The sequence below is a fragment of the Physcomitrium patens genome, chromosome 4 (assembly GCF_059467195.1).
Source record: "Physcomitrium patens ecotype Gransden chromosome 4, ASM5946719v1, whole genome shotgun sequence".
NCBI classification, from domain to species: domain Eukaryota; kingdom Viridiplantae; phylum Streptophyta; class Bryopsida; order Funariales; family Funariaceae; genus Physcomitrium; species Physcomitrium patens.
The window spans coordinates 6566461-6591018 of NC_143413.1; the positions used below are offsets into that span (position 1 = coordinate 6566461).

General features: G+C 36.3%; 2 protein-coding genes across 5 annotated transcripts; one reads left to right on the forward strand and one right to left on the reverse strand.

Moving 5' to 3' along the window:
* Nucleotides 1-8137: 8137 nt before the first annotated feature.
* LOC112281424 (stearoyl-[acyl-carrier-protein] 9-desaturase 5, chloroplastic) lies at nt 8138-11432 on the forward strand. Of its 3 annotated transcripts, none has more exons than XM_024517927.3 (4): nt 8138-8483; nt 9357-9588; nt 9907-10399; nt 10803-11432. In XM_024517927.3, exons 2-4 carry the CDS (start codon nt 9404-9406, stop codon nt 11367-11369), a joined length of 1245 nt encoding a protein of 414 aa, XP_024373695.1. In that variant the 5' UTR covers nt 8138-8483; nt 9357-9403; the 3' UTR covers nt 11370-11432. The 3 variants fall into 3 exon arrangements, with proteins under 3 accessions (XP_024373695.1, XP_024373694.1, XP_024373693.1); XM_024517926.3 differs by having other exon boundaries at nt 8138-8397; XM_024517925.3 differs by having other exon boundaries at nt 8138-8243.
* Nucleotides 11433-14833: 3401 nt separating this feature from the next.
* LOC112281916 (proteasome subunit alpha type-4) lies at nt 14834-16082 on the reverse strand. Of its 2 annotated transcripts, none has more exons than XM_024518948.3 (2): nt 16057-16082; nt 14834-15882 (listed from the first exon to the last, which is right to left on the reverse strand). In XM_024518948.3, exon 2 carries the CDS (start codon nt 15801-15803, stop codon nt 15051-15053), a length of 753 nt encoding a protein of 250 aa, XP_024374716.1. In that variant the 5' UTR covers nt 15804-15882; nt 16057-16082; the 3' UTR covers nt 14834-15050. The 2 variants fall into 2 exon arrangements, with proteins under 2 accessions (XP_024374716.1, XP_090105736.1); XM_090249610.1 differs by having other exon boundaries at nt 16061-16079.
* Between the last annotated feature and the right edge of the window lie 8476 nt (nt 16083-24558).

The window sequence follows — 24558 nt, forward strand, 5'->3', positions numbered from 1 at the left end:
TATTTTAAGATAATGAAGTTAAAATTGAGACTAAGTACAAGATTGTAGAGAGAAAAATAAAGCTTGTAGATATACCATTGTATAGTGACTCCAACCATCAACTTCAACAAGCTTCAAAAGAAAAGAATTTAAGAAACCCTAAATGGATTGGCTACAAGTTTATTGAAATTATACTTCAAAAATTGAAAATAGGATCTATAAATTTTCTTCTACTTGTTGAAGTGAAATAATTTAGAGATATGCTAAATAGGCATAGAAAGGCTTTTACTTTTGAATCCTTAGAAATTAGGTGTCTAGACCCAAGTCTTGTAGCATCAATGATTATATTTATAGTTCCACATATTCCTTGGAATTTAAGACCAATTTTAGTACCTTGAGTACATCTATCGAAATTTATAGAGCTTTTGAAAGAAAAGATGTAAATGAAGCTTTTAAAACTATTATTTGTACTATAGATTAGCTATTGGTTTATAATAATAATAAAAAAAAATACTAAAATTTATTTAAGATATGCAATTAGTGAATTAAGTGATCCTTAGAATTACAAAAAATTAAACCAATTGTTGGAGAATTTATTAAAATATTTGCAAGTACAGCCATTTATTCTATTGAAAATCTTTATTCTTGATATGATTAATTCCAACTAGCTAAAATAAATAAAGATATCAAAACTATGAAGAGACTTATAGAATTAATAAAGATATGTATATTACTACAAGATGCAATAAACTCAATTGCTCACATGATGAATAGAATAAATAATATTCTTTGATATTTTATTCCAAAAAAGACTATACCCTTCTTGGATGATATTCCAATAAAAAGGTGCATGGAAGAATAAAGCAATGGATTAAAAGTGGTGCCGTAAATTTGTATCTAATCATATTTTAGACTATTATAAGATTTTATTATAACTTGAAGAAGTTCACTTAATATTATTGAGAGTTAAATCAACTTTTAGAGTTTGAGAAGTTGTTATTGTGAGATATTTATGAGAATGGTTCATATATATAAATATATATATAAATATATATATGTATATTTATATATGTATATTCATCTATTTTTTAATCTATTAACATTTTTATTAAAGATTAAATATATATACATATATTATTTTATTAAAATTATTATAAATCATAAATTTTACTTGGTCTAATTAAATTTATTAGAATAAGTAATTTCTAGGTTTTTTAATTTTTTTAAAGTTATTTAATTTTAAAATTATTTTATTATTATTTTATTAAAAATAAAAATAAATTTTAGTCTATATTAATAATATATCTTACAACCATTTTTTGAATAATATTATACTTTATTGAATGTTTAAAACTCCTTAAAATTAGAATTCAATTTATATATAAGAATAAAATATTTTAATTTATATCAAGTTTTCAAAATTTGAAGTTTTATATCAATATCATTATAAAGATAAAAGTTCATTGGCATAACTTTTATTTAGTGTAGCTTCTCTCTACAAGAATTTAATTATATTATTTAATACCTAAACGAATTCATAATATGTTTTATTTATTGATTTTAAAATTTAATTATTACTGATATTAATACAGGTCATTTTTAAATTAAAAATAAAAATAAATCATATTAGTTTTAATTTTACTTATTTTAATTTTAATAATAATTTAAATTCTTATTAAGAAATAATTCATTATATATATATTCTTGTTAACCATTACTATGTAGATGAAATGTAGAATAAAATTTTGAATTTATTTAAAATTTTGAAACGAATTTTTTATAAACTGATACTACAACTTAAAATCTTTATTAGATATAACATAATATTTAAATAACAAATTAATAAATTTTATAAAACATTTGTTCTATATATATTCAATTGATGCAATTTTGAGTTTAAAAAAAGTTTGATCTTGATGGATTAACAGACTGCTAAAAATCGTATAACAAATTGAATTATAAAAAAATGATATCCAATAAAGTAAATTTAATTAAAAGATTTTATTTATTTTAGAAGCATAGGGAGCAATATAAATTTTTATAAGCAATGTAGAGTTTTTATATTTAATACTTTTATATATATATATATATATATATATATATATCTTATTATAGTTTCTAATACTTAAAGCCATCAAAAATCTAAAATAATAAATTCAAATATCTTTTGTTTATTAAAATTTTATAGTAATTTTTTCTATTATATTTGTAATAAAAAATATTAGTTTATGATTTAATAATTATTTTCAAACTTAAAAATAATATTATGACACTTAAAATTTTGTAAAGTCTCATAGTTTTTTATTTTCTTGTTGATTGCAACATAAATATTTTAAAAATATACATATTTTATTCTGAAAGCAAAAAGTTACAAATTTAAATGCTTATCATATAATTAACATAATTATAACATAAAATCAAAAGAACCCTTTTAGAATGATTTATTATGAATCATATGGTTATTCTTAATATGTATATATATATATATATATATATATATATAATCTCTTAAATATATATGTTCAAATAATATATTTTATAGTTTATTTTTATTTTTTAGACTAGCATATCATGCATAAATAAAGAAGAATTATTAATAAGATTTGAAAAGCTTGTTGAAAATTCAAAAGACAACTCAACACAAAATACTTTGGATATATTTATTTGTGTATGTTACTACCAAACAAGTACCACTTCTAAGACTTAAAATAAAAATTTATATTTCATTTAAAGTAATAGTAATATATGATAAAATTTGTAACATAAATACAAATATCAAACATTTTTTTTTGTATAATTTTTCAAGTCGAATAGTTATTGTATACTTTTCATCATACATGCTAATTTATAAAAAATAGCTTAAAGACACTCTACTTGTTGAAATTTCATAAAAACTAAAATAATACAAGGCAAATAGACAAAGTTTTAATAATCATAATAAAAATTGCTTAAGTTGGCAAATTTTGGATTTTAACTTTAATGATAAGATATACTTGATCAATTAACCTTCTAAACTTAGACAATGTCAGATTAATTTTTTTTTTTAGATTTAGAGCTTATAATTTTTAAAGACATAAAAGAATCTAGTATCTTTAGATAGAAAAGATACACTAAGAATTAACAGATTTGTTTAAAAAATAATGCTACTTATATTCTTGAAAAATAATATAATTGATAAATAGAGCTATAAATTGAAGTTCCTATATTATTCTTGCTAATTCCCTTATATAATCTTGCATTTTTGTTATAACATTCTCTAATTTAACTCTCATACATGGCATAAATTCCAAAAACCCTACACAACATCAATGCAATATCATATTAAACATGTGTAATTTATAACCTTTAAAAAGCTCTAATTTTGTGTGAACTAGTCTTGTCAAACTCCTAATCACACAATTTTAATGAAAATGAGCAATTTTGGTAAAAAAAAAGGCCAATAAGTGTGTTAGTAACTATATTACAACAACCCCTAAAATACTCCATTTCAGAACCTCATTTTCTGCTTTCCCTGGTACAAATCTTCCATCCCGGCTCTTGTGAAGAGCAACCCACATCAAAAAAGTTACCTTGCAAAAGTCCTCTCAACACATAATTATTATAACCTGTTGAAAATTTTGCAAATTTGTTTAGGAGGGCACAGTAACACAGCAAGCCACGGAGGTCTAGATTCTCCGCACAATCGCACTGAAAGCACCTCAAGTTCTCAAAATCAGTTGGGTAGATCTGATTTTGGAATCACTTTTCACGTTGCAGAAAATACCGAAGCACAGTGGGTTTCTGATGGAGAGTGACGGACGATGACCCCTGTTGCAAAAATTCTGCTTGACATAAAGGGCAGCACCCATGAATGCCCAATCTTCGGAAAAGGACGGAAACGTGGAACTGTGAGGATCAGTTTCCAGTCAAATCATCCGGCCATCTCAACCTTCCATTGCGAAGGCTGCACAACTGATTGAACACAAGTCCAGGTTCGCTGCTTCAAAGAAAACATGTTGCATGTTTTACCATTGGTTGTAATATTCAGATTTAGTTGGAGAGGTACGCAGTAAAATAATTATTTGATCCTGAGTATAGTTTTGAATACCGTGTGTTGGTTGTGTAGGTTCAACTTGTTCCTCTCTAGATCATCTTTTGTTTCTTGACTAGTTGAAACCGTGCCGTTGTCACGGAAATTTTGCTCGTCTTGATTCGGTTTCCTTTGTTGTGGAATCTGCACTCAATGAAGAGATCGATGACGACGTGTGGTTCCAGAAAAAGTAATTTATTAAAATTAATTTGGTGAATAGTGTGGTGAACTGAGGGTGACGCAATTTTGGAAGATGCCCAATCATAGTTGAAAAGTCGGTTCGTCAGTTAGTCAAAGTTGAAGTGTCAACTTTCTAGTTTAACAGTCGTGAGGGACTCATATACAGGAAGCAGGTTCATACACTTACTATCCTCAAAAAAAAAGAAAAAAAGAAACCATCGGCATTCTTGCTACAATTTTATGTCCATTCTTAGGCTCGTCTTGGAAATTGCTTTCCGTGGGTACCTACAGGTGTTGATAATACTTGTAGAATAGTTGAGAGATGCATGCTTGTTTGAAAAGTTGAATGCTGCTGTTGTCAGGAAATTTTCTCGAGAGCAGATGCTGTGTGCATTTTCTTACACAGTTTGACGCTGTTCACGGTGGTTTGGAACTATTTAAAATTGTAAATGTGAAGTGATCCAACCCTGATAATCTTCCTCACCAAAATTCACATTTTAGAGAGGAGTCATCTTCTAGATTTTTTGAAACACATGTTAGGTGATACTGCTCAGATGTGGCAGCTTGTTAACGATTAGTAACACAGGAATTGCATGCATTGACAGATTCCACTGTAATGTCAAACAACTTGTGGAAATCTTTGAGTCTTCAAGGTACATGACGAAACTGAAAACATCTTTTTCATAGTTAGGCCATGAAAGTAATATTTTTCTCTTACTAATGACTTGGTCCACAAACTGGCTTGGGACACGAGCTCAGACAACATCAGCTGCACAGTTTTGTTGCTAACAATCAATGCACTCAATTTTCAATGAAAATCAGTGTGTGGACTATGAGAAAACGATAGTTGTCTACGACATATCTAGAAGGTTCATGCGTGCTATGCATTTAGAAATCTGCAACTAATTACTGTCAAAGGTTGATACCGCCGAGGTCATACTCATCATGCTTCGGACGGTTGCATACACCACAAATTCCATAAAGCGAAACCTTTGTGGGACACAAAGCTTTCAGTTCTCCACACTGTGAGTTTCTTCAGCCCAGATATGTTCAGATTACACTGTGTTGACTCCCCAATAATATTTTCTCGGCTCTGTTGCATTTAAGCTTACCATGCAAAACTTTCTAGCAAAGAACAGTAAAATCCCGTAGATGTTTGCAGAAACGACCTCAAAGCGTGACGGTTATCTTACGTAATTTTGCTGCTCCTTTGACAATGGAGAACCATGATTAACTCGTAAATCACTAATTCCAGTCCACAACATAGTTTCATTCTGATCATTCTAATGGAGCTGCATGTGAACTCCAATATCCAGTTTTAGTGACGAGCCTCTAGAGCCGTGACAGGAATTGTTGATCTAGAAGATGGGCTCAGAGATGAGAGTTTTTTCCTTAACCATTTACGTTTCTTCTCAATGAATATCGCAGACATAGTTCAATTCCATTCGCATCACTCATAGTTTTGTGGAAGTCTCCTCTAATCCGGCATGCTATACGCTTCACCCGAAGAGTCACAAATTGTGGGATAAATTCCGAAAAAACATTATCCAATCGAGTGGTCGAGCTGTGCTCATGCAGTTCCCCTGAGTGGAGGAAACGTAATTTGAGGCGAGGTGGTCAAAAGAATAACCGCTCAGTGAAGGTGGTTAACCGATACAAACGCACACTGCGTTGTACCGGAATCGCATAATTGTGTGTACCAAGTGAGAGCCTCCAGGGCAATTCCCTACAGTGCCTTAAGAGCATAAAGGTATTAGTGATAGATGGCGAGATCCTGCAACACCTATCAGGTGCACACCTTTGGACCTCAACAGGGCAAACCAACAGGAGCCACCACTTTGGGCTGGGGACATCTGTGTACTACCAACCAATAAAAGACGGCGCCAGTAGATCACTCTAGAAATCCTGTACCTACCGATGAGAAGCTGAGCTCTTTTTGTATTCAGGAAAGTATTGGCCCTAGTGCTGCCGCAATCAGAGTGCGATCGAAGCCCAGCCGATCATTTAAGTCGGTTGTAGCACTTCTCCCTGCTCCAGGAGGTTTGCATTAAAAGACGGTGTGTGGCAGGTATCCCACGCAAGATTTACGACGAGGGTTTGACTCTGATTGTATGCAAATGAAATTGTTTCATGCTTCTTTTTAGGGCAAAATTTCTACATCAATTCCACGTTGACTCACACTGAAATCCATAGGTTTTGCGGAGACCAATATCTCAGGTTCTAGAATTTGGTCGTAACCAGGATGGTTGGAATTCAACCAAGAATTATGTTTGTGATAACCAATTTATCGAGATTACATGTGATGAAAAACTTTGTCGCATGTGGGCGGGATATTCCTTCCAGTTCTTCGCAGACTCAGCTAATGCCAATTCCAACGTCGGTCTTTCTAAACTAAAGAAAAAATAAGGAGGAGCGTATTGCTGATTGTTCAAGTGAAAGGGATAGGACATGGGGTGGTCGTGCGAATTTCCCCGTCAGATTTCCATGTTTAACAGTTTATTAGCATAAAAAGCAAAGGAGACTGACACAGCATCGATGAGTCCGACTTGGCTGACTCGCCGGTGGTAACGAGTTTCGGTGATGAAACAGTTTCATCGTGACCTCGTAGGATGGGGCCCTCGTCGAAGTGGTCAGCCTTTCATCCTGACGTCCACATTTCAGTTGCCACTTGCTGCAAGCTCCCGTTCTCGAGCTTCGTGAAGCAGGATCTCTCATGCGTGGCTCTTCTGAAAGTTCGCTTTGAGAATCTCGCCCTAACAAATCTGCCCAACCCTTCGTTACTTGTTTTCTGTTCCTTGTTTTACATTTCTTCCACGTTTTACATCTTTCCACGGTGTTCTTTTCTCTTGTAGGGTTCAGGACCTTTGCTTGTGGCCATCATCGCACGATTTCTTTTGACCACACCTTTTTAGGTCATTTCAATGGGGGAAGACAAGAGGAAAGATAACATGATGGCACCTCATACTCGCTGAGAGACTCTTTTCCCTCGCTCTCAATGCATTAACTAAACGGAGATGTGTTGCTCAGTGTTGATGGTTATATTGGAAATGACCTTCAAATCCCTGCCTCCTCCAGCTCTTGTTTCTCACATTATTCTACTGTCCATACTAAGCCTTGACAGAACACATTCAAAGCCTGGAAATGTCTGGACCAGGACTGTGACGCTGGAAGAAAACCAACCGGTAAGATTGTCTCTCGATGTGGAAAGATAAGTAAGAGTGCAATAATTTAGCGTAGAAGTTTGCCTCGTTCATGATCCTTAATCATCACCCACACAAAATCCGTCACACAAACCCCTTTTTACAATTTTCCGTGCAGGATTATTCGTCGTGAAGTTTTTATTATTGTTTTTATTGTTGTTTCGCAGAAGATCTTGCTGCTACAAAGGCTTCTTAAATGTTAAGTTGTATTCGAAGTGGTGCATCCAAAGATACAGCAGCCCCATTTTGTATTATGGGTTCTTAAAGTATCCTCTGATGTGATTCATCGCAAGCTTCGATCATACTTTGGCATCATCAATAACAGCAACAACGATAACAACGATAACAGTAACAACATGACAGAAGAAAGAAAAGGAAACAATCTGAAGGAATTACAGACTCAGTCATGTTGTGTTTCTTTCTCTATCACTGCATCTTCGTAGTTACTCGTCCTGTTAAAAGTATGGTGATACACTGAAGACGGTCAAATAAAGACACGTAAGACTGAAATAGAAGTAACAGAACCGGAGTAGGAAAGAGCGGAACAGCAGCAGAAGAAGAGGAGGAGTAAAAACTAAAGAAGGAGAGGATGAAAGTTGTGCAACAAAGGTTGACAGCATCGGTTGGGATTCTCGCCCTAAGTTTAGACCACCCCGGTAGCTTAGAATTGTGTAAACAGACACCTGCTAAGCTTACGGGTCCTGCAACTCTCTCGCCTTCTGAACGAGTTTCACAGCTGTTGCCCTCCTGCAACGCATCTGCGGATTCCACACTGTCTTCCCTCTCTCTTCTCGCTCCACACTCGCTGTGTATCGGTAAGCTCTAGATCTGAGTTGGGTTCCTCTTGGTTTCCGGGATCAGTCGCAGTCTGCGGTGTTTCGTCATTGATGTGCGCGCGTTGGCTCCTCTCGGAAGCGAATCTTGGAGTTCGCTTTTCTTGGCTTCTGGAGGTCATTGCAGTTATTTTGAGTGCGTACAGTTCGCCCAGCTCGGAGGACTTTGTTGTTGTACGAGCCTGTTTGGGAGGCGGTGGTGCAGTGGTCGTGTAGAGTGCGGTAATGTGTTGATGTTCGAATGTCGTGATGTGGTGATTTTGTAGTAGCTGTTCCTTCAAAGATGGGTTTTGCGCTTGTTTCTTTGGAACAGCGGGTTCCTCAGGTTTCTCTTGCGTCATACATGTGCTGCTTTTATTAATATCTACTTATCGGAGGTACTCGTGCGTCGTTAGCGCTGTCCCCGTGCTGGCGACTGTAAACTGTTCGTCTGTGCCCTGGTTTTATTTTTCCTTTTTCTATCGCTCCCCTGAAGTGTGCAGGCAATGTGTTGATTGGAGAACGGGTGCCTGCCAATGTTGGGTGTTGAACTCGGTTTTTGGTTGCGGGTCACTTCATGTGTTTGGATCGATGCATCCTTTCGTGAACTTTTTTCCCACCTTCGATTGCGGAGTGTGTCGTACTGCAAGCATTAGTAGTTGGTCAATATTGATAGATTTACTGTCGCAACTGTAGTAGCGATTGTTTCCTTGACAGGCCATCCTGGACGCAGCTTTCGCGGCCTCTGGTATCCCTGTCGATATGTCCGCATGCAATCCTTCGAGTTTGCGGTCTGAATCTAAATAGATTGCATCCTAAAGCAGTTGATAGTAGTGGCGGCGGTCTATACTTCTTAGCGCTCATTGTATGGGACTTACTCTTCCGAGAATCATTGAAGGATCGATACGAAAGTAGATGTACAGCGGATCATGCCAAGAATCTACGAGTTTTGCTTTGTGAAAGCTTTTTTCTCACGACTTTTTCAGAGAATCGAAATTCTGGAAGTGCCATCTGAGTCGTAATGTATATCCTAATCACGAGCCAGTTGAGAATCTATGCTAATTTAAGATAGGTAATCAACTGCGATTGAAGTTCTAAGGTGGTTTTTTCTTGCAGGTCAATGAATTTTTTGGGGTGAATAGGTATAACTAGAGTTCCTTGAGATGGCGGCTATACCGATGGAGTTCGCGGCAGTTAACGGATTGCGAGGTGCCACCTCAACAACCGCTTCGCTGACTTCAACATTGAGGGGCCAGAAGTTGAATGTGAATTTGAACTTAGTTAGACGAACAGGGAATGTTGGTCCATTGGAAGTATTTATGACTGCTACTCTGCCCCCTAAAACAAAGTAAGCACCACATTCACAATATTTATTTGTCAGAAACTTAAAAGCACTCGTAGTTCTTGCCTCTGGGTTTGGTTGAAACTGTAATCTGAATGCAACAGAAATGAATTGGATAGACTGCTCCGTGCATGGGTCGGACCGGCTGCCGGCGCATACAAAGATACTCAGCGCCTCTGCTGTCACCCTCCTGTGCGGTCTCTGCACTACCGCATACTGTAGCGGTAGCTTGGCTATTATTCTAACATGCGGCAAGAGCTTTTTTTTTTCGGTAAAAATTTACATATTTACATTCTAAAATTCTCATTACTTGGTTGGTTACAGAGGTGCACCTATAAGTAAGCGACCAACGGAGAAGCACTCCAAAGTTATGCACTCCATCTCACCAGAGAAGTTGGAAATGTTCAAGTCCCTTGAAGGCTGGGCCTCCGAGACTCTCCTGCCTTACTTAAAGCCTGTAGAGAAGTGCTGGCAACCACAGGATTTTCTTCCAGAGCCCTCCGCTGAGGACTTCTTAGACCAAGTCAAAGAGCTTCGAGAGAGAGCAGCATGCTTGTCTGATGACTATTTAGTGTGTTTGGTCGGAGACATGATCACCGAAGAGGCTCTGCCTACGTATCAAACTATGCTGAACACATTGGATGGGAGTCGGGATGAAACCGGTGCCAGTCCCACTCCTTGGGGTGTCTGGACCCGTGCATGGACTGCAGAAGAGAATCGCCACGGAGATCTTTTAAATAAATATTTATACTTGACTGGCCGGGTGGACATGAAAAGCATTGAGAAAACTATCCAGTACCTTATTGGATCTGGCATGGTGAGCGTTTCTTTCACCTCTAGGCTGTAGTGTTGGACATATTAGACTGATAAATTTTACAGGTTCTGTTATTGCAGCAAGAGTTGGAATCTTTGGGATTTCAGTGTGGGAGCCCCAAAATATTTTTGTAGAAACCTGCTTGAATGGGCTTTGTAACCAGCTATTCGACTTGGTTCAGACAGTATAGCCGACTCTAGATTTGGGGATACAATCATTTGGAGAGTTTTGCTTTTTACTGGTCTTTTGAGCTTTTCGACGTGTTCTCCCTACAAGGGCGATGACGGAAGTTCTGAGACTGTGGGTTAATGAAAAAAACTAGAATAGTTGGTCGCATTTTCATCTTAGAAATGACTCGCAATTCTATCCTGCCCATCAATTGATCGTTGTTTCTGTGCGATTGCAGGACCCTCAAACAGAGAACAATCCCTACTTGGGTTTCGTTTACACCTCCTTCCAGGAAAGGGCAACATTCATTTCACATGGTAACACTGCTCGGCACGCCAAGGAACATGGAGATGCGAAGCTCGCAACTATTTGCGGAATCATTGCCGCTGATGAAAGAAGGCACGAGAACGCGTACACCAAGATCGTAGAGAAGTTATTTGAGATAGACCCGGATGGTGCCATGCTTGCCTTCGCAGATATGATGAGAAAGAAGATTTCCATGCCAGCGCATCTAATGTATGATGGTCAAAACGATCATCTTTTCGATGACTTTTCACTTGTTGCTCAAAGAACAGGTGTTTACACTGCCCGAGATTATGCGGACATCATGGAGCACTTGGTGAAGAGGTGGAATGTTTCCAGTATTACAGGGCTCTCGGAAGAAGCGCTGGCTGCGCAACAATATGTGTGCTCACTGCCTCCTCGTATCAGAAGACTCGATGAACGTGCCCAAGCGAAAGTCAAGAAGGGTCCTAAGAGGGGAAGCTTCAGCTGGATCTTCAATAGAGAGGTTGCTCTATTGTAGGTGCCGTCGTTTTTGTACATATAATATTTTGATGCTATAAAAGATATACGATGTGTACCAGTCCGAACAGTGCAAGTGATTAACATTCTTATATGGTAGTCTTCTTCTGATTGCTTTTCAATTGGGTGGTAGTTTCAGACTGCTGTTTGGTCGCGTAGATATCCAAGAAGCAGGTCATGGCCACTTGTTTGTGACTGGAGTCTTCTCGTGTAATCTTTTTGTGGGCAAACGTGCGCGCAATTGACCACCCTCATGTGGTCTCATTCAGAACATGAATGGCTTATCTCACTCCAGACACAGACTCGAGCTTGAGTCATGAAAGGAACTTTTAAATTTCTTATCACTCCCTAACTGATATTCTCTGGTTGTTTCCAGTTTGTGGGTCTCATACCTTACCTTCATCAGTAATGTTACCCTCTCTCTCTCTCTCTATCTCTCTCTACCTGTTGGTTTTTCTCACTTCTCTGACGCAATTTGCATTGTGCTGTCCATGGTATACCTATTTAATACTCTGCTTGTGGGTAATGATTACACCTTGGACATGCGAATGTGTACCGACAGGGTTCCCTGACAGGGTCCGTTGCTTGCAAATTTTAATGCAAATACTGTCGAACGGTGGTCTTCACCACCAACTGGTTTGTGATGATGCAGGAGGAATAGATACAATCATCGTTGTCTTGTTTTCTGTAACGTTGCTCTCTGAATTGTGTAGAGTATCGTATCTGCCAGCAGAATGGATATCGGATGTGAATGTAAGCACCTTCTGCTCACGGAATTGCTTGGTGAAACCAATTGTCGTGTAAAGCCTGGCGGCTCGAGATCATAGTGCAGGAAGAGCTGGGAAGGAGGACTGAAGGATTTTTCACTTGTCGAGTGCTTCCTACATCCTGTCGTTACTGAATCCTCTGGCCCCACTACCATTAGATGTATAAATTTTTTGTTGTTGAGCTTCTTGCGATTCTGACAGTGAAACAATTGCAATCTTGTTAAAAATGTTTGCAAATAAATAAACAAATAATTATGTACATATATCTATATTTAATACATCTAAGTTTTGTAGAAAAAGTGTCGAAGATGAATGTATTAATTTTTAATAATGATTGTACTTAAATATATATCCCGTTTCCACAAATCAACATAAGTTGATGTTCTTTAAGAATAAAGTGTTTTGAGATTTTTCAATATGTTATACTTTTGAACTAACACTTCTGAAAGAAAGATGAAAAGAAAGCAAGACCTTTACGAAATTCTATTTACAAAATTCTATTTACAAAATTGGATTTTCAGAAAGAGATGGCAGGCATTGTGAGAGTGCATAGTTATTTAACAATCTTAATAATATGTCTTTGACAGTCTGTAATACTCCATGATGAAAGTCTATGTCGTTGAATACAAAAGACTTGCAGAACTGTAGTTAATCTTACGCTTTGTAGACATCTCTTGTGCACTTCAACTTATATTGCCCCCCCTTTTTTAAACACATCATTTTGGAAGCATCTCCGGCAAACAGAGATTAGTACTCTAGTTGATTAAGTGAAAATAAAGTTTTGACGATTGAAATGTTAATCTCTTGTGCTTGTCTCTCACATTTCCTATTCACAATTTACTTCAGTATTGGAAGGAATTGCCTGAAATGCAGCTGGAGTTAATTCTCGGTTACTTGTAAACTTCAACTGCATTTATCAATAAGTTGCGTGAATTTTTCTCCTGGGTAGAATACATAGATCGATGGCCACGCACAGGGGATCACAGCTCAGGTTTTATTGTTGACGTCATCAGCACATGAAAGGAACGAAGGATCATGGCGCTTCGAGTTCTTCAGACCCATCATTTTCGTAGTATACGCAATTCAAGGAGCTGGTTAAACCATGCTTGTGCATACTGCCTAACCCAGTCAATATCTGGTGAAGTTTCAGTCACATCAGTGTAGCTAACCTCCAGCAGAATCCTTCATTGACGAAGAAACAACTATTCCAAGGTGTAGGTTTTCCAAGCATCTATTAGAGGTTTTACGCCTGCTCCACTTTGCTTTCATATCTCAGTTTAATCTGTGGGGAACCGGGACTGAAAGTCCACAATCAATTGGACCGTAGCAGTGCTTCTAATCTGCACAGGATTAAGCTTTCACCACTTGATTAGTAACTAGCTCAATAAATCAAAAATCTGATGAGACCTAAATATAGAAAGGGATTAGAGAGTTGTACACGTTAGACAACTCCCTAATCTCTTCAGTTAAGCTTTCCTCAGGGCTTTAAGCAACACGGCAAGCGTCATTAAGATGGAATTGCAGACAAGATGTAATTAAGTATTAAGAAGCTCATAACCATGTCTGAAGGTTTCCAGCACCTACAGAGGTTGCACTTTGCAGCTCAGAAGCACAAGCTAAAATGTGCCTTGAAAATTGTCATTCCGAGAACCTAGGAAGATAATCTGATTCTATTTCCATCAAAATCACACTTCAGTTGTTTTAGAATGCTGACCACTTCCAATTCATTAGAAAGAGTTGAACCCAATGTTCAGACGTTGTGTCCTTCACTGCCATGAGACAATTATCCCTTTCCACAATGATTCTCCAACATCTCCAAAGATTTGAATGCAGCGATGTCACTACTAGACCCCGATCTCGATATCTATGTAAATTTATATAATTGGATTGTGCAGGACTGGACATGCAGAGTAGCGCAACACTGGAAACATGCTTTTTGGATTCTTCGTAAGCGGAACGACACCCTTGGAAGATGAGCTTGACAGGGCATGAAGAAAATGATACCCTTCCTTCCGAACATCCAAATTGAGTCTGGATTCTAAGAGATTTTACAACGAAGCACGTATTACTTGGATTCAAGTACGTAGACATTTAGACTGGGACTGTGTGTTGATAAGTGTACTATTAATAACCTCATCCTTCAAGTCAAAAAGTACGAATTCATTATTGGGGTTAACATGCACAATTGTGTGATATTGACAAGTAATCCCCAATTCATGAATTGCATTTTCTCAACAATCCATACTACTTGTGCTGTTCTTATTTCAACACCTAACCTTCAGGATCACACCTTCAAGTCTCTTTCACGGCTATGAATGCAAAGTTAGCATACACATTGGTACTCAAAACAAAAGCGTTATAAAATGGGTCGAATCATAGGGTTCCAGATGGAAAGGATAGGATTGGATGTGATTTACTTATCCTACCATCCTACAGTGAAAGGAGTGGTTAGTGGATTTCTTACGGCAATATCCTAGCTTTTATACAGGAAAGCATAAAGACCCGTAGTCAGATTATTAAACTGTGGAAAACTCGTACACTGATGTAGCTGTGAGCATCCACATGACCAGTCTTACCATATTCTTTATATCCCGCTCGAAGATTGATACTCGAATTAACCGCGTGATGATAATAAACCAACCTAGTATATCTAACAACACTCTGTGCTTGACAAATGTACTCAGCATAAAAATGAATGTCAATTGAAACGGAAAGTTGACCTATATTACTCTTTACAAAAGATGGTGACAGAAATTTGTCCAATCAGAGTAGCAACAAGAATTCAAGTCGATCAAGCATGGCTGGCCCAATCAATTCCGTAAGTTTGACGGAGAAGTCTATTATTTCAGAAAAGTTCAAGGCTGTCACTGTTTAGATGTCCTCATAGACCTGCCTATGGAAAATTGCCACAATACCTAATTACTCTCCTCAGCTGCTTGTGTGATACCATGCTTCAACAGCAACTTATTCAGATTCTCTGGACTGCAAACCTGGTACTGGAACACACCATCCGGGCTCAAACTGATCTCTGCAAGCTCCAGCTTCTCGGCCGACAGTGACGTGCTGTCCATCGTCTTGCTCAATACCTTCAGGGCCAATTGCACGGCTTGCTCCCTCGTCATATCGTCCTTGTAATCCTGCTTCAACATCGACTGAGCCGCTTGATTGTTAGCCCCAATAGCACCGGCCTTCCAACCCCCATAATTTCCACTCGGATCCGACATATACAATTGAAAACCGAAGTTCTTGTCATATCCTGCAAACAAGAACGATACTCCGAACGGACGAAGCCCACCGAACTGAGTGTAACCCTGCTTGGTGTCACACAGAGACTGCACGAGCTGCTCCACGGGCATCGGTTCCTGGTAAGCAAGCGTGTACCTCTGCGCGGACAATCGCGCGGTGTTAATAAGGATGTTGGCATCGGCCATTATGCCCGCAACAGCGCAAGCAACATGGTCGTCGATCTTGTACATTTTCTCCGTGGATTTTAGAGTTGCCAGAAGCTTAGAGGTGACACGCTTCTCCGCTGCGAGCACTACTCCGTCCTTGGCCAACACCCCGATTGCCGCACCCGCGTTGCTAATTGCTTCCATAGCGTATTCCACCTGGTACAGCCGACCCTCCGGAGAGAAAATCGTCGTCCGACTATCATATCGGCGAGACATAACTCCTCCAAAAGCTTCTTACAAAGTCTTGAGATGTGCCAACGCAAAACAAAACGATGAACTCCAAGATAAAAGTTTGCTGTGACAGACAAAATGTGCCAAAACTTCCTTCAAAATCCGATTAGAGGTTCAAAGCGCTCAAAGGTTTACAAATAATCCACAATCGCCTTCTATCAAATAAAAAAACCACAACACAAAATCCTGATATCACAGAGCTTCAATATCGTAAAGCAGCAATTGAATGAATTCGAACCTGCCTTGCCCGAGACGAAACAACTCACCCGATTGCCCTAATCCGCCATCGCCAGGACGGTCCATGTGCATTGGAATCCGGAGTTCATCCGCTCGGACCGACGACGACCACCATTCGTTGCGATTCTTCATTCATCACTTTGTTATTTCTGTTCATCTACAACAGCATCTTTATCTTCTGCCACGTTCGAACAAATCTGGGGACGTGTGAACGGTGGTTGGGAACGTCGCCTCTCCTCTGAGCCTTAGCCTCCGAATTCAAGTTTATAGTGTATGTAGCAACTACTACATGTAATATGATTCTTGATCTTCAAACTATTTGTTTTCCTTCATCCAATAGCTTTCTATTCCAGAATTTTTTTAGCAATTGAGATTAATTATGATATCTATGACAAAGAGCTTTTTGTAATCATAGATTCATTATTTAGGAGGTGCCTTGAGTTTAATCATTGTATATACAGATCACAAGAACCTTAAGTACTTCATGTTAGTATGTATTTTGAATCATTGCCAAGCTCTTTGGAGTATGTCTTTATCAAGATTACTTATTGATCCAAAAATAAATAAATTTTGTTAAATGTCCTTTTTAGACATTCTTATCTTGCACCAAAAAAAAGAGATGCATTTTTTGATCAATAAAGAATGATTTTCTTGAAGCAAGAGCATTTTCACCTTCAAGCAATAAAATTAAAATTAACTATTGTTTCAACCTTTGTCAAGCAAATTCAATCAAGTATGTCTTTTGATCTTCTTGTTCATGATATCAAGAATAATTTTTTTAAATCTCATAATACTTCCAAGTTCAAGTTTAAAAATAATTTATTTTATTTTGAAGGATAATTATACATTCTAGAAGGTGAGATATGATCATATATTCTTCAAGCTCGTCAAGACTTTCTAGAAACCAGACATTTTTTATACAACAATACTTTTGAACTAATATCAAGAGATTTTTGGTGGCCTCAAATATGGAAGGCAGTCAAAGACTTTGTACAATCATTTGATATTTGTTTAAGATCCAAAATTCTTTGCCATTGACCTTATGGACTTTTTCAGCCATTGCCTATTTTAAAACAACCATAGTCTTCCATTTTTATAGATTTTATCATGGATCTTCTAATTTCAAGTTTATATGATTCTATATTTATGATAGTAGATTATTTTACTAAGATGGCATATTTTGTACCATGTATAAAATCTATCACAAGTAAAGAAATGTCTAAGCTTTTTCTTAACATCATCTATCGCTATCATGGATTGTTTAAAGATATTATATCAGATATGAAGATTCAATTTATATTAAGATTTTAGAGAATTCTTTTTAAGATTCTAAAAATAGATATAAAACTCTCTTCAAATTATATCTTCAAATTGATGGACAAACAAAATGGGTGAATCAAGTTTTAAAGTAATATTTGAGGTATACCATCAATTATCATGAAAGTTATTGAACAATTCTTTTACCATTGGTAAAGTTTACGTATAATAATTCATTATACTCTTCTAGTTAATAAACACTTTTTTTTGCCAATTATGGTTATGATCTATGATTTAATAATTTTGACTTTTCAAAAATTGATAATCATGTATTAATAGATTTGGTAAATTATTTATCAAAGTTATATGCAAAAATGAAGGCACAATTGAAAAGAGCTGAAGAATAGCAAAAGATCAATACAGATGCCTATTCCAAGAAACAATTATAATTCAATGTAGATGATAAGATATAATTACTTTGTTGTAATATCAAGAATATTCATCTTTGCAACAAGTTGGAATATCATAAGCTTAGACCTTTTCCTACTTATAAATAAGACAATCTTGTTGCTTATTGATTACATCTACTAGTGTCGTATTACGTGGCATTTGGCTTGAGAATGCATCGAGCACCTAGCTATGGAAGATAGAAGAAAAATTGCAAAAATAAGTCCTAACAACTCTAATAGATTCTTAAACAAATTATAATTAAAAATTAGTAAGTATAATCAAACATCAATCAAATTCATTGTAAATTACAAACAAATTATGTAAGAAACACAAAGTATTCTTAAAGACTCATTAAAGAAATCATAAAGAAATAACATAAGAATTCAAAAATATAATAAAATAAAAAACTTAATAAAATATTAAAATAAAAACCTTAGTTAAATCCTAGTCAAATCTTAACCAAATTCTAAATAAATCCTAATCAAATCCTAATCAAATTTTAATCAAATCCTAACCAAATTCTAATCAAATCCTAAACAAAATCTAATCAAACTATAATCAAATCCTAATCAAATCTTAATCAAATCCTAACCAAATCCTAGTCAAATCCTAACCATATTCTAGTCAAACTCTAACCAAATCCTAATCAAATCCTAGTCAATCCTAAATAAACTCTAATCAAATACTAATCAAATCCTAATCAAATCATAAATAAATCTTAACTAAATTATTGATTTATTTATTGATTTACAAGTAACTCTTAATTGAGGCCATTTTATAATTGGGATTGAGGAATAAAATTTACACTCACAAATCCTAACCAAACTCTAGTCAAATTCTAACAAAACCTAACCAAATCCTAAAAAATCCTAAAAAAACCTTAATTAAATCCTAATCAAATTCTAAACATATCCTAACAAAATCCTAAATAATCCAAGTAATTCCTATAGCAGATCTAAACCTCAATAAATAATGAATGAACTATTGATTTTAACTCAAATTTTGCAAACTTCTTCAGAATAATATTGATTATAAGTACAATTTTTTTTAAGAAGATCAAACTCATCAAAAAGAAGATCAATCCTAATATTTGTTGGGATATTGGTAGGCTTCCTTCTTCAATCTGAATGTTAAATTTCTAGCATCAATATATCCTTATTAAACTATTCGATTGATTTCAAATTTCTCATATACAAAGAAAAATAAGTCTATTACTCATACACATAATTTTCACTCCAATCCAACTAATAGATTGTAAGAAATCTTAGAAACCGTCACTAGATCTAAAACTCTACTTCTTGAGACCCTGACCCTTTTAAACCTCAATAATCCTTGATCCATCCTTTTGATCAAGCTAAAATCTATAGCATATATTGAACACACACACACACACACATATATATATATATATATATATATATATATCTGCAAATCCTCAAAATTTCACTTACAGATCTATTTCCAAACTTATGAAATTCTCCAAAAATTATCACCTTTTTTATTTCACAAATCTAGAATCACCTATAACAAATCCCAACTTTGCAAAGCTCTTACAAATTCAATACATATTCAAAACACATCAAATCAATACTTAAATTTCTTTTATTAAGTTAGCTCTTAGTTCCTATTCTCTAATTTCTAAAAAAAAAATCCCAAAATCATTGTTAAGGCGTGGTTTTGTACCTCAGGCTCTGGTCTTGACCCTGATTCATAACCAACCCTCTTTGAGTATCAACATCTAGTTTTTTTAGGTAATTTTAGCTAGAATTTATTCTTAATTTCTTCCTAAAGATACTTATATCATTTATTTTTTCAATCTATCTTATTATGTATTATTTATGGCTCTACAAAATAAATAAAAGTCACTTTTCTAAAAAAACAGCGTTACTATTAAAAATTTTACTACCTTTCCATCTTTTATCCATGTTTTTGTATTTTATCTTTTAACTTGGCTCTTCTATAATAAGATCCATATTATCATCTTTCACCATATAATAATGATATATCATGACATTGGAGTCTATGAAGGTCCACGTCATATTTCACTTGTCTCTTCTTAAGCCAAATTAGATAGTGAATATCTTAAGAAGAAGACAAATGCCACCTTCTCTTATAAAAATAAATAATAATCAAGAATTTGAGGTGGAAGAAGACTTAGATTCAGGGCAACGCTGAAATAGATTGAAATATATTATTTATTAGTACAAATATGATATTAATAAATGTACATGGAAGCCAACAAAGAATCTTGCAAATACAATAAAGAGAGTTGAGGCTTTTTATTAACATCATCTGTCAAAATCGAGATAAAGAATAGCAAATCTTCACTATAAAAGAAATAAGATTCAAAAAAGATAGAATTTTATCTTCTATGTGTCAAAGACAAGAACTTGATAAAAATAAATAAACAAGTGAGACTTCTCTCAAAAAAATATAATAAAATAGAAATAACTCGATATATATATTAAGAAAGAAACTAGAATGACTATTGCCAAAAGATAAGAAAACTAGAGACCATTGAAACTAGACTAGAAGCAAGAAAGGATTTGATAAGAGTGAAGAGGGCTTCACTCTTATCTGTTAGGGACATATTCCTTAGAACTTTCTAGAGAGAAGTTTCTAGAACCTTCTAGAAAACAAGCCTCTGAAACTTTCTAGAAGAGAAGCCTCTGGAACCTTTTAGAGAGAAGTTTCTAGAAGCTTCTAGAAAGGAAGTCTCTGGAACCTTCTAGAAGAAAAGTTTCTAGAAGCTTCTAGAAAGGAATCCCCTGGAACTTTCTAGAAGCTTCCTAGTTAATAAAAGTAGCTCGAGAAGTTTTTAGAACCTTCTAGAAAAGAAGCCTTTGGAACCTTCTAGAAGCTTCCTAGTTAATAGAAGTAGCTCGAGAAGCTTCCTAAGTAGGAGTATATATAGGGATCGAGGCTGAAGAGTTCTTCAGTCTCAACAACACATCTCTTGGAGTTCTAGCTCACCTTTCTGGTGTTGTTCTTGTACTCATCTGTTTAATCTAGTTTTGCCACTTTTTCTTGAACTTCTTGTTAGATTTCAAGTCTGTATTTTGTGTCCGTGACAGTTTGTCGAGACTACACTAACTTGAGATATCAGAGCTAGTTCTTTCTTAGTAGAGTGTGGATTACCCCTCTACTTGAAGGTATACTAGCATTTTTTAGAGGTTGCGGATTACCCTCCTCTAAACTGATACTTCTTCTGTTACAATATTGGAGTCTTATTCTTCTTGGAGAGAGTGGATTATCCCTCTTCTTGAAATTCTTAAGGCGTTTTATAGGTTGTGGATTACCCTCCTATAAACCAATATTACCTCTTATACGGTCATTTTTGTCCTTCTTTTAGAATGGCCGGAGGTCAAGACATTAGTATGACAGAAAGTTCGGAGTCTAAGTTAGATGCTATTATGAATGCCCTCGCTACATTATCACAAAGAACTGCAGAGATTGAAGGAGTGGTGGCAAGGCTTCATAATGATGGAGTATTTGGGATAGCACAATCTAAACTACACCAGCCTCAAATTTCGGCACTTGGAGAAATAACTTTACCTCATGTTTGACAAGAACCACTAGTTCTACAACATAAGGAGCCTCGAGTTAGCCTTCTATATAAGTTTGATGGAACACGTTCCAAGTTTCGAAGATTCGTCAATCAAATCAGGTTGATAATAGTTTTACAGCCCGAACGATATCCAACGGAGGAGTCACGTGTTAGGCTTGTTGGAACCTTACTTACGGGACAAGCTCTATCATGGTTTGCTCCTTTGTTTGAGAAACGATCATCCATATTAAACAACTTCGAAACCTTTTTGGAAGCATTTGCGGAAGCATTTGGTGAATACGATAAGGTTCGATGGGCTACAACAAAGATCCGGTCGCTACGACAAGGGATGCGTTCTACATCAGTCTATGCTTCGGATTTCAGGCAATTAGTATGCGACATCAATTGGGATGAAGAAGCGTTGATGAGTCAATTCTATTGGGGTTTAAGAGATGATGTGAAGGATTTGCTGTTAACTCTTCCTGATCCACGAACGCTCAATGAAGCCATTAGCCAAGCTGTGAAGTGCGATAATTGCCTATTCCAACGTCGCCAAGACCAACGCTCAAGACAACATACAATTTGCCATGCTCCAACTATGTCGGCAAGCAGTGTGAATTCGCATTCAGAGGTGGAAGACATGCAAATTGATGCGGTACATATCAAATCTCTTACTATAGAAGAAAAAAAGCGACGTATGGAAGAAAATTTATGCTTGTATTGCGGTGGAGAAGGCCACAAAGTCGGAAACTGCCCCAAAAAGCAAAATCGAGGCATAGTCAAAACTAAGGGAATATTTGTTCAGAAAAATGAGGATGCCTAGCCACAGTCGGAACCGTGCGGCTGGACAATGAAATATTCCAACAACAATCAGGTTCCTTTCTTTCTGCCCAACCTGCACTTTGTTTTACAATCCCTCTGTTTATCGGCCCTCAAAAACTGAGAACCTTAGCACTACTAGACTCATGAGCATCTGCTTGTTTTTTAGACGAAGAATTTGTAAAGCGTCATAAGATCCCTTTAGTACAAAAATCAAAACCTGTTCATGTTGAGGTCATAGATGAGCGACTTTTATTGTCTGGTAGCATCACCCATGAATCAAAACCTATAGAAGTAACGTTTAAAGACCATAGTAGTCATATTATTTTTAATATTATTAGAACCCCATCAAATCCTATTATTCTTGGTCTTTCTTGGTTGAAAAAACATAATCCATTGATAGATTGGAGGTTGCGGAAGATGACTTTTCCCACAAAACCACCCAAGAAAAAACCTAGTAAAAAACCTCGAAAAAAGAAATCCTTATTCATTGGAGCAAGAGCGTTTATAAGATCATCTAAGGAAGGCACTCCATTTATAATTTATGTGGCTCCAACTACCGAGGAGAAGATCTCAATAGCAAGTATACCGGAGCAATATAAAGATTTTGAAGACGTGTTTCAAAAGAAGAATGCCGACATACTACCGGAACACCGATTATATGATTGTGCCATAGACTTGCAAGAAGGAGCACAACCACCTTTTGGCCCAATCTACAATCTATCGCAAACTGAGTTGGCAGAGTTACGAAAGTACATCGACGAGAATCTAGCCAAGAACTTCATTCGTCATTCAAAATCATCAGCTAGAGCACCCATCTTATTTGTGAAGAAGAAAGATGGATCATTACGGATGTGTGTGGACTATCGAGGCCTCATCAAGGTAACAAAGAAAAATCGTTACCCATTACCCTTGATTTCTAGTCTCTTAGAACAACTTGGATGTGCGAAGATCTTTACAAAAATTGATCTAAGGGGAGCTTATAATCTCATACGAATCAAGAAAGGAGATGAGTGGAAGACAACATTCCGTACAAGGTATGGTCATTTCGAATATAATGTCATGCCTTTTGGTCTTACCAATGCTCCAGCGGTTTTCCAACATATGATGAATGACATCTTTCGAGAACACCTCGACAATTTTGTTGTCATCTACTTAGATGATATTTTAATATTCTCTAAAAACGAGGAAGAGCATGAGGAGCATGTTCGTTTGGTCTTGGAGAAACTACCCAAGCGAGGACTATATGCCAAATTAGAAAAGTGTTTATTTCACCAAACGGAGATGGAATTTTTGGGATTCATTGCGACTACAGAAGGTTTGAAGATGGACCCCAAGAAAGTAGAAGCAATCATGTCTTGGCAGATTCCGAAGACGGTTAGAGACGTACAATGCTTTCTTGGTTTTGCTAACTTCTATCGGATCTTCATCAAGAATTATTCTCAAGTTGCTGCTCCTCTCACTCGATTAACATGCAAGGATAAGTTGGAATGGGGACCTTTGGCGGAGAAGGCGTTTCAAGATTTGAAGATAGCATTTATTACAGCTCCAATTTTGGTACATCCAGACTTTACAAAGGCCTTCTATTTAGAAACTGATGCTTCAGATTTTGCTTTGGGAGCTGTGCTTTCACAAATGAGTGAAGATAAGAAGCTCCATCTAGTTGCATTCTATTCTCGAAAGTTCTCTACTGCTGAAATCAATTATGAGATCCACGATAAGGAACTTCTTGCTATAGTGGATTCTTTCGAAGAATGGCGTCACTTTCTTAAAGGAGCTGCACATCCAGTAACCGTATATACGGATCACAAGAATTTGGAGTATTTCATGACGGCTCGAGTTTTAAATCGACGTCAAGCTCGGTGGAATATGTTGCTATCTAGATTCGATTTTGTTATCACTTATCGACCTGAAAGGCAGTAAGGACTATCTGATGCTTTATCAAGGAGATCGTATCTTGCATCAAAGGTTGGAGAAGCAGCATTTGATCAACAATGTACAACGTTATTGAAGCCAGAGAGATTTCAACTTTGTGCTACTATTGTATCATTTGATGCTGACTTCCTAAACCAGGTACGTGCTATAGCCATTAAAGATTTAATAGCCATTGATATCAAGCAACGTACCAATGACGACAAGTTCAAGGTGGAGGGAGATCTTTTATACTTTGAAGAGCGATTGTACATTCCAAAGGGACTAGCACGACTCCGAGTTCTTCAATCTCGCCATGATTTTCCAGCTGCGGGACATTTTGGATTCAACAAGACCTTGGAGCTTATTTCCCGAGATTTTTAGTGGCTCCAAATGTGGAAGGATGTGAAAGATTTTGTCCTCTCTTGTGACATCTGTTCAAGATCTAAGAATCCTCGGCATCGCCCTTATGGACTTCTACAGCCATTGCCAATTCCACGTCGACCATGGTCTTTAATT

Coding starts and splice junctions, on each gene's coding strand:
- LOC112281424 (XM_024517927.3), top strand. CDS start 9,404: ATGGCGGCTATACCGATGGAGTTCGCGGCAGTTAACGGATTGCGAGGT. Junction 9,589..9,906: donor ACTCTGCCCCCTAAAACAAA/GTAAGCACCACA, acceptor GGTTGGTTACAG/AGGTGCACCTATAAGTAAGC. Junction 10,400..10,802: donor ACCTTATTGGATCTGGCATG/GTGAGCGTTTCT, acceptor GTGCGATTGCAG/GACCCTCAAACAGAGAACAA.
- LOC112281916 (XM_024518948.3), bottom strand. CDS start 15,803: ATGTCTCGCCGATATGATAGTCGGACGACGATTTTCTCTCCGGAGGGT.